Source organism: Staurois parvus, unplaced genomic scaffold (assembly GCF_062004578.1).
Source record: "Staurois parvus isolate SC_StPar_1 unplaced genomic scaffold, SC_StPar_1.0 ptg000562l, whole genome shotgun sequence".
Classification (NCBI taxonomy): domain Eukaryota; kingdom Metazoa; phylum Chordata; class Amphibia; order Anura; family Ranidae; genus Staurois; species Staurois parvus.
Genome location: NW_028318358.1, coordinates 12,474,890 through 12,491,220, shown reverse-complemented (window position 1 = coordinate 12,491,220; position 16,331 = coordinate 12,474,890). Strand labels below are relative to the sequence as shown.

Genomic DNA, 16,331 nt, shown 5'->3' with positions numbered 1-16,331 from the left:
TTGATTGATAGTCACTTTATATCTGGGTGGACTTGCCCCTTTAGTTTTTATATTAAATTGTTATTTTATTATTATTTATACAAGTGTTTAACACTGTTTGGTACAAATTAAAGTCCCAAAAAGTTTTTTCTTATCCCCCTTTCCCCTTTTCTATGTGGTGGATGGAGGGGAATAAGAGATGGTACCAGTGGAGTACAAGATAGTTATTTTTTAACCTGCCCTTTAGCTTTTTGATAGAAAAAGTGTACGTACATACAGATCTAACTGAATGTTACCACAACAGGTGTAAATGTTATACAATTTTGATTGCTAGCATAGGTAACTTTTCGGGTTTCCATGTATCTATTTTACTGAATCAGTATAAACACATTTAGACGAACATTCACAATCATTTAATGATATGGAAATAGTTTATTTAAGACAATTTTGAAGAGCAGAGATAACTTTATATACAATACGTGGTAATATAGGTCACTAAGCAAGCTTAATATAGTAATACAATGGCAATACAGGGAATTCTCAAGAGCCTGCATCTACAACAATAATGGATTTTTTCTTTGTGCATGTTTGCTGTTGGCAGGAACAGGAGTTGTAACAGTTACTTCAGCAATGGTGCCCATGGTTAGAGTGATGCTTCATTTTAGTAGTATGGCTTACAGAGCTAAATCCTCCCGTGTGGTGATGATGTTGATGATGTACACCGTGGTGACCTCCTGAGTGAGGTTTTCCTCCAGTGCTGGAGTGCACAACAGCTGCAGAGAAATATCAGCTTATAAATTGATATGCAAACAACAGTATGAGTCATAAATGGCAATTACTATACCATGGTGACCTTCATATATTGAAGATTAGGTCTCCAAACTCAGACTTTCAGTGAAGCAGAGTTCTGATACTGCATGAAAAGTTTGTTGCACATTGTTTCAGGTATGACAGTGCTCCTCTACATAGTCTAGTGTCTGCCCCATTCTTTAGCATGGATTTAAATCACTTACTGGTAACTAATGTGTCTTTGAGACCCTAATGTTCAGACTTTCCAGTATCAGTTTGTGTCTCTCACATAGGACTATAAAGATTAGAGGTGCCATAAATATGGAAACTTCCAGCTCAGGTCAGTTTTGGACTTCAAAGACAACCAAACAGTTCACCCTTGAAACCACCAAAACTGGCCATAGTAGGTTGCCTTGCTTTATCCAGTCTGGTTGAAAGTACTTGGAATTGCCTGGGAATTACCATTTTGATGGCCAGCATTAGGATGTTTAAAAAAAACAGCTGGAAACATGCCAAGATCTCTGTAAATGTTGTGCACATTGCTGTTCAGGTTATCATTTACAGACTTAAGCCTTAATGAATAGGACCTTATTAAAGGGAATGTTGCACGCTGTAGCCCCCAAGAGGTATAAAAAGGTAACATATGATTAAACCTCAAGACTTAATAAAAAAAAAGGTCTCCCCAGTCTAATGTTCTGCCTAAACTGCATAAGATTCCTTTTACACAGATGTTGCCATTGGATCCTCCTGCCCGTTTTTCAGGCAGACCCGACTGGAACCTCCATTTTCCTCTATGGACCAGTGGGAGTAAATGGACATGTGTCCATTTACACCTGTTGACATTCAATCCGATCTGCCAAAAAGAGACAGATGGGAACCCATTCCCCTTCCGTCTGTTGGATCGGATGGCAGTCAGATGGAAATGGACAGGCAGTCAGTTTCCATCTGACTACCCATAGAGGACAGTGGGCTGTGTCCGTGGACCTGTCATCTGCTTGCTCAGTGAGGACCAGAAGACAGATACCCTCGTTCTATAGTAGTTTAATCACTACTTCTATTGGTTAAGTTTAAAAGCATTGAGGTCTGGTGTTTGTTTTCTTCACTAGGTATGATTCAACTTCACTGCAAATATGTAAACTTGAAATAGTAGTTTTGGATGGAGCTGGCATTCAAAGTTTTCAACTAAAGCTGGGTATACACTAGTAGAATTTAAAACAAAATTTTTATGAAAATTCTTAGAAAATTAGTGTAAAAATCCTCAATAGTATTCATATTTTGTTCAAAAGTAGTTCAAGATTTCATTTGCTTTTAACATTTGATTTTGGAATGAAAGCAATTAACTGAAGGAAAGCCACATACACTGTTAGAAATTTGTACATTCAAGAAAAAACTTCCATCCTCCTCTTTCAAATGTTTTCGTCACTGCTGTCAAAAACAAACGGGGATTTGACTCTACTAATGATTAGAAAAATGAACAAACATTCTTACATCATTCTAACAAGGAAAATATTGAACAAAATTCTACTACTGTATACCCAGCTTAAATTGTAAGAATACTGTACAGGACTATCAGCATATTTTACTTACATATGTTCACAGAGCCTTCACCAGTCAACCTGAAAAGAAAGAAAGAGTATTACAGCTGTTGTAAACCTTTTTTTTTTTTCCTAAAATGAAAAACATGCTATACTCATATGCTCTGTGCTATCATTTTGCACTGAGCAACCCCGATCCTCCTCTATCCCTGTTGGAGCTGTGTGCTCCTCCTTTTCTCCAAGTGCTTCCATAGCAAGCCGGCAGTTATGGGGGGCACTTGTGCAGGCGTACTCCAGAGCTGGGCTGTGTGCATTCATAGACACATACAGGGCAGCTTGGCCCCACCCCCTGCTCTCTCCACACAGGATTTGATTGACAGCAGCAGGAGCCAATGGCTCCCGCTGCCATCAGAGCCTCTTGTGAAAAGAGAAAAAGGGGAAAAGAGCTGCTGCAGGCAGGACAGCCTTGATTGAGAGAAGACTCAGATAAGTGTTTAAGGGTGGGGGGGGGCTGCTATTCTCTGCAGAGAATGCATTAGGGTAAAAAACATTTGCCTTTAGAATCACTTTATTGTTTTTTGTTCTTTTTAATCAAGCTTGAGATTTATTCACATCAGATACTAGTAGCTCTGTTCCACTCAACATGTGTTTACATAAATTACAGTACAATCTTTTTTGTTCCTTCTCCCCAGAAGTTTCTTTAAAAAGTAATTCCCTTGCAAAGTGAACAGTCTGTTTGCCTTTTATAAATCAACGCCATGTTGCTTTGTGTAAAAATGTGTTAAAGTGCTCTTAGCCAATGTTATGGTGGTGACAAGAACTAGTAATGGATTCTCCAGAATGTATTATAACAGGGACTGACTATAGAGAAGCAGTGATTACTCACGTACATTTACTGTGACAGGTGAGATTGTACAGGCACAATCATGTACCTGTACATTGCAGGTTTCTCGGGTCCAGAAGACTGTGCTGTTATTGGATGCAGCAAAAGCCAATCAGCAGGCCCCAGCCAATGATCTATGGCCAAGACCCGCTGATTGACTCAGTGAATGACAGAAGAGAGCCCTATGTTGGTAAAAAACACAGGGTTCTCTTCATACAGCTGCAATGTGCCATTTTTTCCTGCAAAGCAGATAGTAAAAACCAGCACATTGCTTAGTAAAGCACCACATAGCAAACACACTAAACATTGTTAGGCATATATTTAACCCCTTGACCACCCTAGATGTTAACCCTTTCCCAACCATGGCATTAGTACAGTGACAGTGTATATTTTTAGCACTGATCACTGTATTAGTGTCACTGGGGATGTCAGTGGCAGTTAGTTAGTTCCCCTCAGAGCCAGTTAGTGTCATATTGCCCACTGCACCATCACAGTCCTACTATAAGTCGCTGATCGCAGCCATTACTAGTATTAAAAAATAAATAAACCAATAAATAGAATTCCAGTATCTATACCATAGTTTGTAGACACTATAACTTTCACACAAACCACTTATTGGGATTGTTTTTACTAAATACATGTAGCAGAATACATTTTGGCCAAAATTTATGAAGTTTTTTAAAACATTTTTTTAATTGGATATGTTTTATAGCTTTTTTGCTCAAATGTTGGGGCTTTTTTTCATTTATATCGCAAAAAAAATAAAAAAAAGCAATTGTGATCAAATACCACAAGAAAAAACAATTATAAAAAAATACATTTAGTTAGCGTACAGGATTGCATGACTGCACAATCACCAGTTAAAATAGTGCAGTGCCTGCAATAAATGGCCTGGTCATGAAGGAAGTAAAATCTTCCAGAGCTCAAGAGGTTAATGTGAGTATGCAGTACTTTTAGGTGTTTCCTTTTTAAAAAATGTATTTAACTGCTTACCAACCATCCTATAACAGAAATACTGTTACAGGGAGTCACGGGTGCACAAAATCATGTATATACATGTGATTTTGCATTTGTGGGTAGGGTGCGTTTGCGCACCCTACCTGCGCCACCACCTTTAGGATTCCAGCTGGTGATTACTCTCCGGCGCCCGGTGATTACTGAGGATCTCTGACAGGGAGGAGAACTGTTTTGTTTACTGACAGTTCTACTCCCTGTCAGCTTGGGCACACTGCTTTGGATGGGGGTGCACAGTGAAGCACACAGACACCGCCCCATAGTAAAACACAACCCAACACATAGTTAACCCCTTGATCAGCCTTAATGTTAACCCCTTCCTGCCCAGTGCCTTTAGTACAGTGTCAGTGCTTTTTTTTAGCACTGATCACTGTATTAGTGTCACTGGGGATGTCAGTGACACCATCTCAGTTCCCCCCAGTGTTAGAATGCCCGCTGCAGTCATGCTATAAGTTGCTGATCGCCACCATTACTAGTATAAAAAAATTTAAAATCCCAGTATATATATGCCGCCATTTGTAAATGCTATAACTTTCGCGTAAACCAATTAATTTACACGTATTGGGATTTTTTTTTATTGCAAAGACATGTAGCACAATACATTTTGGCCTAAATTTATAATGAAATACATTTTTTTACTGGACATGTGCAATAACAAAAAGTCAAAAATATATTTTTTTCTCGGTCTTTTATTTTATAGCACAAAAAATAAAAACCGCACAGGTGATCAAATACCACTGAAAGAAAGCTCAACTCGTGGAGAAAAGGGCGTAAACTTAATTTGGGTGCAGTGTTGCATGACCACGCAATTGACAGTTAAAGTAACGCACTGCCTGGTCAGGAAGGGGGGTAAATGCTCAGGAGGACAAGTGGTTAAAGAACATACTGAAATTTTGATTTGTGACAGTCAAAGACAAAGAGTCAAACACTCACCTGTGCTCCTCTCCCTCCAGCATCTTTTTATAAGTAGCAATCTCGATATCCAGAGCCAGTTTGACATTCATCAGTTCCTGGTATTCTCTCATTTGGCGAGCCATGTCCTGCTTGGCCTTCTGTAGGGCAGCCCCTAATTCAGCTAGCTTTTGTTTAGCATCTCTGATAGCAGCTTCACCTTGTTCCTCAGCATCATTAATGGCAGCTTCCAGTGCAGCACGCTAAAATTATTATAAATGTATTGCATTCATTTTGTGTTATAATGCATCCATATTGCTACGACCTCACTTCTAATAGCATCTAAGCTGACTGGGTAATATTATCCAAGATCTGTGTGTAGCCATTCCTGCACGGCATATCATAACTGAGTCAGTCTGAATTACAAGACAAGATTTAAAACCCTGAACTAACACCATGAACCAAGTGGACATTTTCTTTCTCTGCTGCCTGTGTCAGCAATGATGGAAATCATGGGATTCCAGTGACTCCTAAAGAAGGATAGGGCCAGGTAACAGCATTAACCTAGGGATCCTGTACAGAAAACCATTTTCTTGCATACTAGTAGTAATGCCAGTTTTTGAAAATTGAAAAAAAAAGATTAATTAAAAGATATATTTACAGGTTTAAATTGTCCTGCTTATAAAATGTTATGTTTATCTTAGATGTGTTTTTACCTGATGTCCAATTGTAAATGTAAATGTCTTATGTTATTATTTTCTTAACCTGTTTTATGCTTTGGCTATATACATGTAATTATACAAATGCTTTCTATGTATAACATTGTACCTGAGATTTAGCACACTCAATCTCCCCTTTAAGCCTCTGAATTGTTTGGTTGAGCTCAGTGATCTCCTGTCTACTGTTCTGTAGATCATTTCCATTCCTTCCAGCAGCCAAGCGAAGCTCGTCAAACTACAGGGTAATGACACAAGCAATAACAAGTCATATTGGTAAGGGTGCATCCCAGTACACAGGATAGATACATTTAACTATAGGATAACGGTAAAAGCAATATAAAAATGCATTGTATGCAAACAATGTATCACTTCCAATATAATTAGAGATGAGTGAATTATTCAAAAATTCGATTCGGCTGATTCGCCGAATTTGCGGGAGAAATTCGATTCGATGCGAATTTATTCGCCACAAATTTAACTTATTAAAAGGGTTTCTAGGCTTCAGAGAGCCTTTATATTAGTGCAGAACACTGTACCTTTAATTTAAATGCCCTTGGAGTCTGCTGGGGAAGAGAAATAATACTGTCAGTCAGTATGACATGCAGATGAGTGCCGTCGATCTTAGAATCACCGCACACTTCACTCATTTGGGCAGTCACGGGGCACGACGAAGAAGAAGAAGAAGAAGAAGAATGAAAAGAAGAATGAAAAGAAGAAGAATGAAAAGAAGAAGAAGAATAATGAAAAGAAGAATGAAAAGAAGAAGAAGAAGAAGAATGAAAAGAAGAAGAAGAATAATGAAAAGAAGAATGAAAAGAAGAAGAAGAAGAATGAAAAGAAGAAGAAGAAGAAGAATGAAAAGAAGAATGAGAAGAAGAATGAAAAGAAGAATGAAAAGAAGAATGAGAAGAAGAATGAAAAGAAGAATGAAAAGAAGAAGAAGAAGAATGAAAAGAAGAAGAAGAAGAATGAAAAGAAGAAGAAGAAGAATGAAAAGAAGAATGAAAAGAAGAAGAATGAAAAGAAGAAGAAGAATGAAAAGAAGAAGAAGAAGAATGAAAAGAAGAATGAAAAGAAGAAGAATGAAAAGAAGAAGAAGAAGAATGAAAAGAAGAATGAAAAGAAGAAGAAGAAGAATGAAAAGAAGAATGAAAAGAAGAAGAAGAAGAATGAAAAGAAGAAGAAGAATGAAAAGAAGAAGAAGAAGAATGAAAAGAAGAATGAGAAGAAGAATGAAAAGAAGAATTAAAAGAAGAATGAGAAGAATGAAAAGAAGAATGAGAAGAATGAAAAGAAGAATGAAAAGAAGAAGAAGAAGAATGAAAAGAAGTATGAAAAGAAGAAGAATGAAAAGAAGAAGAAGAAGAATGAAAAGAGAATGAAAAGAAGAAGAAGAAGAATGAAAAGAAGAAGAAGAAGAATGAAAAGAAGAAGAAGAATGAAAAGAAGAATGAAAAGAAGAAGAATGAAAAGAAGAAGAAGAAGAATGAAAAGAAGAAGAAGAAGAAGAAGAATGAAAAGAAGAATGAAAAGAAGAAGAAGAAGAATGAAAAGAAGAAGAAGAAGAAGAATGAAAAGAAGAATGAGAAGAAGAATGAAAAGAAGAATGAAAAGAAGAATGAGAAGAATGAAAAGAAGAATGAAAAGAAGAAGAAGAAGAATGAAAAGAAGAAGAAGAAGAATGAAAAGAAGAAGAAGAAGAATGAAAAGAAGAATGAAAAGAAGAAGAATGAAAAGAAGAAGAAGAATGAAAAGAAGAAGAAGAAGAATGAAAAGAAGAATGAAAAGAAGAAGAATGAAAAGAAGAAGAAGAAGAATGAAAAGAAGAATGAAAAGAAGAAGAAGAAGAATGAAAAGAAGAATGAAAAGAAGAAGAAGAAGAATGAAAAGAAGAAGAAGAATGAAAAGAAGAAGAAGAAGAATGAAAAGAAGAATGAGAAGAAGAATGAAAAGAAGAATTAAAAGAAGAATGAGAAGAATGAAAAGAAGAATGAGAAGAATGAAAAGAAGAATGAAAAGAAGAAGAAGAAGAATGAAAAGAAGTATGAAAAGAAGAAGAATGAAAAGAAGAAGAAGAAGAATGAAAAGAGAATGAAAAGAAGAAGAAGAAGAATGAAAAGAAGAAGAAGAAGAATGAAAAGAAGAAGAAGAATGAAAAGAAGAATGAAAAGAAGAAGAATGAAAAGAAGAAGAAGAAGAATGAAAAGAAGAAGAAGAAGAAGAAGAATGAAAAGAAGAATGAAAAGAAGAAGAAGAAGAATGAAAAGAAGAAGAAGAATGAAAAGAAGAATGAGAAGAAGAATGAAAAGAAGAATTAAAAGAAGAATGAGAAGAATGAAAAGAAGAATGAAAAGAAGAATGAAAAGAAGAAGAAGAAGAATGAAAAGAAGAAGAAGAAGAATGAAAAGAAGAATGAAAAGAAGAAGAAGAAGAATGAAAAGAAGAAGAAGAAGAATGAAAAGAAGAATGAAAAGAAGAAGAAGAAGAAGAATGAAAAGAAGAATTCCTTTACAGCAAAAAGTGTATCTGCAGAGAGCTCCGCTATTTCTGACAGTTCTCTGACAGTTCTGACAGTTCATTTACAGCGGTTGAAACATTGTATCTATTTATTTCCGAATAAAAACATCTGTATCCTAAATGGAAACAAATAGATACAATGTTTCAACCGCTGTTAATGAACTGTCAGAACTGTCAGAGAACTGTCAGAAATAGCGGAGCTCTCTGCAGTGACACTTTTGCCGGCTGATCGGGGAAAATTCGATTCGTGCATCCGAAGTTTGCTAAAATTCGGATTCGATGCGAATCGAATTTTTCCTAATATTCGAAACGAATTCCACTTCGCCAAGTTCGATTCGCTCATCTCTAAATATAATATCCACATGAAGTTTCTATTGTATGCCCTATCTAATCAGCACAAGTAGTAACGAATAAAAACTTAGAAATAAAGAATACATGTATTTTGTTATATATGAAAGTTGTTAATCTACAAGAATGCATCATGACAGATGACCCTTGATTGCTCAGTCAAAATTAAGCTTAACTTCAGCCTTACTATTAGTCTTGCACAGTTGTACAGGCTCCTCCTCTGTCCTGAAACTTTTTATTCTGATTTTACTGCGCACTGTGAGCTCGTTTCAGTGTGCATTAAAAGTTGCAGCAAGTCATCCAGAGCCTGCCTCAATTCTTTTAGAGAATTCAGCATTATCTCACCCATATCTTATGTGTATGGTACTGTGCACATACATGTGTGTTTTTTCACTCAAGGATTGTAGGGTGTAGGTCTTCAGACCTACCCTAAAGTCCAAGGGGAGGATATGTGGCCATTAGGTTCCTTCCTCCCCTGCCTTGGTGGGGCTCTTTTTGGGAGAACCCCTCACCTAGTACTTGTTGGGTGTCTTTGGCTGATCACAAGGAGAGGGGTCAACTGAGCCTTTTGGCTAGATGGATCTGAGTGTGCCTTGCCCCCCTTCCAAGAGTCTTGCACCGTGAGGGATCAGGGAAGGATCCTTCCTTTTTGGGAGTAGCCTATATGACACACTCTAGTGCAATTTGTTTTTGTGTGTGTTTACGTGCACTTTTTGGTACACTTTTTGTGCACCACAGCGAGGGCTTATATAAAGAAATTCCTTCCCACTCTTACTGTCCCTTTCCAATCCTTTCATTGATTGGATTTGGGTTCCTTAAATTATGGAGGCTCAGCATAGCATGTGGGCATTACAGTGGAACCTGCCTAGGAACATCCATTCTTCCAAAGTGACATCTACCTCCCGCCCCCTCCCACCAGCCATGATCTGCCTGCAGATGACATCATTGGGTTTAAAATAATGTACATAATGAAAACAGAAAGTTTTTTTTAATTATTTTTCATTTTATTAGCATATTGGGGGAAAAAAGAGTAACCAAGGAAGGCAAATTATAGGCAGATTGCACTTCAGTTTTAAAGTGTACTATGTCCAGGGGTGGACTGACTATTTGGAAACTCGGGCACTGCCCGAGGGCCCGTGGTCAGTAGGAGGCCCCATGAGATGCCCCTGGTACCTTTTTCATAGGCTTTTTTGAGTTTGAGCAAGGACACATGGGCCCCATGATCCCCTATTGCCTGGTAGCCCCATGAGTTGTCAGTCCACCCCTGACTATGTCATTAAAAGTTGTGGGAGTGTTACAGAGGTATCTTTCCGGTACTATTAGTCTTACCCTTGACTGGTACATGGCCTCGGCCTCAGCTCTGCTTCTATTAGCAACCTCTTCATATTGAGCTCTGACCTCAGCAATGATACTATCCAGGTCGAGGTCTCTGCTGTTGTCCATTGACACAACCACTGAAGTGTCTGAGATCTGAGCTTGGAGCTGACTAATCTCCTGTAAAATATCACATATTTTATAATTATTATTATACAAGATTTATATATCACCAATGGTTTGCACAGTGCTTTACAAAATGTAAGGAGATAGGACAGCTACAATACAATTCAATACAAGAGGGATCAGAGAGACCTGCTTGTTATCATGTACAAATACACATCTAAAGCACAGTTACAAGTGATTGACAGAGTTACTTTATACAAAGAATGCACAAATCAGTAGTTGCTTTATTATAAGGAAATCGTTACTTTTTTAAATTTAACCTTTGATTGGACAACAGTGCTCAAGCGAGAGAATGAAGTCATTATCAAAAAACACTTAAAAAGTTTTACCGCATCATACAGAGTCCTCAGGAAGTTGATCTCATCGGTGAGGGAATCGACCTTTGTCTGCAGCTCGGCTTTATTCATAAATGCTGAATCGACATCCTAAAGTAAAAAAAAAATGCTAATAAGGTATGTGTACACAAAAAGAAAATGTAATAATAATGGGCCCTGTATTGATCATTTACTTTTCCCTGGAACAGTATGAAAAGACAAAAAACAGCAGGATAAGGACTGCAAATAAAAATATTTAAACAGCAAATACAAATGTAAAATGGACCATGCAGTAAAAATACAAGTTCTGCTTACTATATTAGGGGCCCCCACCCTGTAACCACAAGGTTTGATTTAAGTGAAGGAAATGTAATGCTCATGTCCATGTACACATCCAAATAAAAGAAAACATTTTGCTTCAGGTTCATTCTTGCTTTTAGAAAGAAAAAGGTATTACAGACCAAGTATGACACTAAATTTGAAGACGCTCTTCTTCACATAACTCATGCTGGACACATACAGGGAAATTATGGCTTATTCAGTAAGACGGTGAGAAAAAAACCAAGGCTAATGGACAGTGCAGGAAATCAACAGCAAACAATGCTAAATCACCTGCTATATTGCTTTTGGCACCTCTCAAAGTAGAGGTGAAAGTATATCTCTGTTTCCCAGAGCATGAAGTATAGGTTTGTCCTGATATCAATACGGAGGGCTAGTAAATGTAAATAAATGATAAGGGCAGCCTCAGCTTATATATCTTCACCAAACCCACACCCTGATATATTTTGCCCCACCCACTGGGACTTGGTCATCAGCTTAATCATATGACTAAGCTCTGGTGGGAGGGGCAAAATGCATCAGGATGTGTGGTTTGGAGAAGACATGTAGGCTGAGGTCGCTTCTTATCATTTATTTACCCAGGCTGGTCGGGTTTAGCGGAAATCCTTTCCTTTTTACAAAGCTAAATCACCCGACCACAGAAAACTGACATCTGATTGGTTGCTGTAAATATTGGCATTTTACATTATAAAATAGAATCTAAATGAGGATGAAACCACCAGATCCCACCACTTGAAAGCATCAATTCTAAACCACAAACCACCAAAACTGATGTTACATAGCAGTGCATGTGTGATTACAGACTACCACTTACTCTCTTCAGTGCAACAAACTCATTCTCGGCTGCTGTGTGTCTGCTAAGCTCTTCTTCATATCTGCAAAGGAAATATGAAAATGTATTTATGTTAATCCTGATTGCAGCAAGAAAGACCAACTTCCATGGTCCAACCAAGGTCATTTTAAATAGACAGATAGTTAAACAACAATGCCAGCCAATAACAAAATAATTTGTTCAGCATTTAAAATCAACCCCCCCCCCCAAAAAAAAAAAGCAGCTCTCGCTACAATACTCACTTTCAGTCAGTTACTCACCACTGTAGAAGGTCCTCTTCTCCAGTAGATAATGTTCCTCTTCTTGGTTGAAAGAGGACCAGCTTAATTAAACACACTTCCTATGAGCACGAATTGTTACACACACATACCCTGGGGTGCGTCATCATGTTGGCCTGGGCTCACAAATAAGCAGTACAGAACATTACTTAGACGCCTTATGTGAGCAATGTTTAGGACCAGCTAAATAAGAGGTTTGATACTAGTGTTGGGCTTGATGTTTGGCTGAACACACGAACCTTACGGGTGTTTGGTGGGCTGTTCACCTGCTACGCCCCACAATGCACTGTGTCCATTGTGACAGGACAGGTGCAATGCTTTGGCCAATCACAGTGCTTTATGACATCACTCGCTCGCACCCCCCCTTTCCTGACTTGCCAGGCTGCATGCTCGGATATGGGTCTGGTATGGATTTTAGGGGGGACCCCACACCATTTTTTTAAAACAATTTTGGCATGGGGGTTCATCTCAAAATCTATTCCAGACCGGAAGGCCTTTGTATGGATGGAGGGACCCCACGCATTTTTTAAAAAAAAAATTTAATTGCCAGGCAATGCCAGCAATTCTTTTTACATTCAGCTGTCAGCAGGGAACCTGCCTATTAATATAACTCATGCGGTATTTCAGTAGCTGTGCAGTATCTTACCGCATATTCAGATGCAGTAAGATGCTGACTAGTGAATTGTCCCCTCTGTTCAATGTTCGTGGTTGAATGTTCGACCGCAAACCGAACAGAGGGGTGTTCGGCCCATTACTATTTAATACTCACCAACCCCACCACCCATTCTTTGCTCTGTTCAAGAGCTATGACTGCCTGAAAAAAAAATGTTTGATGACTGTATCTTCTGTAACACTCTATAGGTAGGAACCACAGTGTGCAGCAGGGAACAAGGCAATCCACGCACTCAACAGTATCTCAGATGTGCAGAGAGCAAAAAAAGTAAAGATTAGAGAAATGGCAGGATGACAGGTGAGCATATCCCTCTGCTATACCTGTTTCTGCTTTTTACATTTTCTAACTACATGAGTCATTTTAAATCCAAATGCCCAGACAACTAGTCTTTTTAGAAAGGCAATAACAGCTCCAACATTGTTCTCATGACAGATTGCGCTGCAGCATCAGATTTCTCCAACTGTTTGCTATATACATAGTTGATGTCTGGACCAGGACAAGGGGGTGGGCAGGAGAGGTGGCTGCCTGGGCACAGCAGTTTATTATATTTACGGGGGTGCCAGTGAGATCATTCTGATACAAGGCAGTTTGACAAGCGGATAACTGCTGGGGGTAAGATCCCCTAAGCTCACACATAATGAAGGTGGCACAGTTCAGGTTCTTTGCCCTGGGCACTGGATGACCTTTTCCTGGCACTGGCTGGTGAACATAAATTCAGCGTAGTAGGGGGACACTCTGTTACAAAGCAACATCTTAGATATACAGAATTTCATAGGTTTAATTGAACTCCCCTTTTTGAAGATATTGAAATGCATTTTTAGTTAAAAAAAGAATGATGTGTGTACCTTCCCCTTATTTCATTCAGGGATCCTTCTACGCTGTTCCTCTCTGCATCCAGACGAGCTCTCTCACATTCCAGATTTTCCAGCTGTCTCCTAAGATTGCTGATAAATACCTCAAACAGAGGTTCAATCTGACACCTGGCTGTCTTCTGCTCTTGTAGTAAAGACCATTTGGTCTCCAGCATCTTGTTCTGCTGTTCCAGGAATCTCACCTAAAGCAAACAGGAAATTTCTGATCAGCACTAAACCTTAAAGTACATATTTACAAATTGTTTAATGCAGTAACAGCATACAAACAGTTGATATCATACAGATCTGAAAAAAGATGTCATCTGGTGTTACAGATATGTCTTAATCAAGTAGTAGCAGCATAACAGTACATATCAGAAGGCACATGTTAAAAAAACATATAAAGACAATATATAAGGATATACAACTAACCTTAGATATAACAGGTATAGAACTGTATTCAAAGAACAGTCTATCTGGGAAATCTCAATAAAGATTGTACAATAGATTAGTAAAAAAAAAGGTGTTCTAGTAGTAGACCATAAATCCCATTTTGCAGAAAAGTGAGGCATGGATGCAGAAAGAGTGTGAAAGATTCTTTCCTTCAGCATTATGGCATCTACTCTATCTCTGATTTTCAGTTTAAGGCGATCGCCCATAATGCAGCACAGTGTTTCCCAATAATTTTTCAGTAAAGGCACCCTTTTAAATTATGCACAATTTCGAGTCACCCCGTTAAAAAATGTGAAAAACTAAACTAATAGTTTTACAAAATGCTGCAACATCCACATGGTACTGCTTAGTATTCCAGCATTTTTCTCTTCTCCCTCAGTTTCTCTCCCTCACTCAGCTAATGTGACCCCAGTAGTGATGGAAAGGGCAGGGGAGGGGCAAACAAAGATGCTGTGCAAGTGCCCAACATCCTCCATATCTACTGATGAAATCATTGGATGTTAGGATGTTGGCGGCTGGAAGGTTGTAATGGTGCACAATGAAAACCTGTGGCTTTGTGCAACTAAAAGGCAGGTTTCATCTATCTATTGGCTTGTATACAATTTTTGGGCAATTTTTAGCCATTTTGCCAAGGCAACCCTGAAGAAACCTGAATGCACCCTGGTTAAAAAAGGCTTATGTAGTAACACAAGTAGAATGGATTCAAGTTTCTGAAGGAAAATCTTAAAGTGTAAATGCAAAACCTTTTTTTTTAGTTTTTGATAGAGTGGAGAGGGATTAGGACATCCATCAGGTTTTTACTACTGTCTGTGCCCCCTGTCATGGAGATTCACCGTCTCTATTTGTCATGTTTATCCTTGTCATCATAAAGTGAAGGTGAAAGAAAGTCCCAAATCTAAGGTTGTCCCCAGAACAATACATAAGGGAAATATTCTGATGGGGACACTAGTTCTGGTTACCCTGGTGACAACCATGGAATTCCTCACTTTGGAGGGATTTCCTTTCACTTCTTGGTTAGGCTATGGGACAATAAGTAAAGGGAAATTTTCCCAATGGGACACAGATGTTAAAAAAATACTGACCATCCCTTACTCAAGAAGTCCCTTACTCCAAAATGAAAAAAAAAAAGAATTGCATTTAGTTCTACTTTATTTCGCTGAATTAAAACATTTTCTGATGCCACTAGTGATAATGGCTTTCCTTGAAACTGTGCCCCTAGCAGTCAGATATAAAATAAAAAGGTGGACATCTGTCTATAGAAAGCAACATCATTATGAAAAAGCAGATTGTAAATAAATATAGTTATTCAGGAGTTAAAATTCGGAATGCTCACCATAAATGCAATTTCTAAAGAAAACAGGTGGGTTATAAATGTTTGTTCACTAAATAATGTTTATATAGAATAAAATGAGACACTTGTAACACATATAATTATAAGTTTCTGCCCAAAAGGCAAAACCACTCCATTTGAAAGTTTTCAACAAAAAAAGGACCTCACCTTATCAATGAAAGAGGCAAATTTATTGTTGAGACCTTTAATCTGATTCTTCTCTTCTGTCCTCACTCTTTGAATACTTGGGTCAATTTCCAAGTTGAGGGGAGCCAATAGACCTTCATTTATAGTAACAGGGTTGATCCCTCCACAGCCAAATGAACCGCCAAATCCGTGACCAAGAGAACCAACACCACATCCAGATTTATGTCCATGTCCGCCTTTACCTAGATGAATGCTTCCTACTGATATCTTATGTCCTTTTGAACCCATATTATGTAGACTTGCACTGTGATGCAGGGTCTTGTGACCATGTCCATAATGTTTAGAAGAGTGTGATAAGAAGCTGTGTGATCTAGAATGTTTTGGTAAAGCAACAGAACAGGAACTGAAGTGCTTTTGTCCAGAAGAAGCCATGATGGAGTGATGGGACATGATGGATCTTCTCACCAAGGTGATGTTTGGATGATCTCAGTTGCTTTTTGGCTTGTGTTGACATTTGATTTTATCTGGCTGGTTTTATACTTTAAGCTGCAGTTATGAATTACGTCACTAAAAATTATAGTCTGGTTTGGAAGCAACTTTATGTCATGTTTTATAAGAATAAAACTTCAGCACACCTCAGTAATCAAAGCTAGATGTATCACTGAGTGGCTTCCATTGCTAACATCAAGTAAAATAAAACCCTGTCAATCAATCTAAAATGTTCCTATTTACGTGTTCATATAGTATACATTTAATATAAAAGAATATAATTTTTAACAGTATTTAAAAATAGTTTCATATTGAAATGCTGATTTGGAAATGATTTGAACCTAAAGTTAACTTATCTTAAGAAAAAAAAAAGGATCATTTACAGGAACATAATTGTAGCCACCAAAAGATGCTGATAAATAGCTTGAGTTCTTAATTCTGACCTTTCTA

General features: G+C 37.9%; 1 protein-coding gene across 1 annotated transcript; it reads right to left on the bottom strand.

Annotated features, from left to right (window-relative positions):
• Positions 1 to 391: 391 nt before the first annotated feature.
• On the bottom strand, positions 392 to 15,882 carry LOC149450852 (keratin, type II cytoskeletal cochleal-like). The gene is made up of 9 exons (XM_089691357.1): positions 15,414 to 15,882; positions 13,457 to 13,665; positions 11,643 to 11,703; positions 10,505 to 10,600; positions 10,005 to 10,169; positions 5,920 to 6,045; positions 5,134 to 5,354; positions 2,356 to 2,384; positions 392 to 752 (listed from the first exon to the last, which is right to left on the bottom strand). Exons 1-9 carry the CDS (start codon positions 15,840 to 15,842, stop codon positions 604 to 606), a joined length of 1,485 nt encoding a protein of 494 aa, XP_089547483.1. The 5' UTR covers positions 15,843 to 15,882; the 3' UTR covers positions 392 to 603.
• Positions 15,883 to 16,331: the final 449 nt, after the last annotated feature.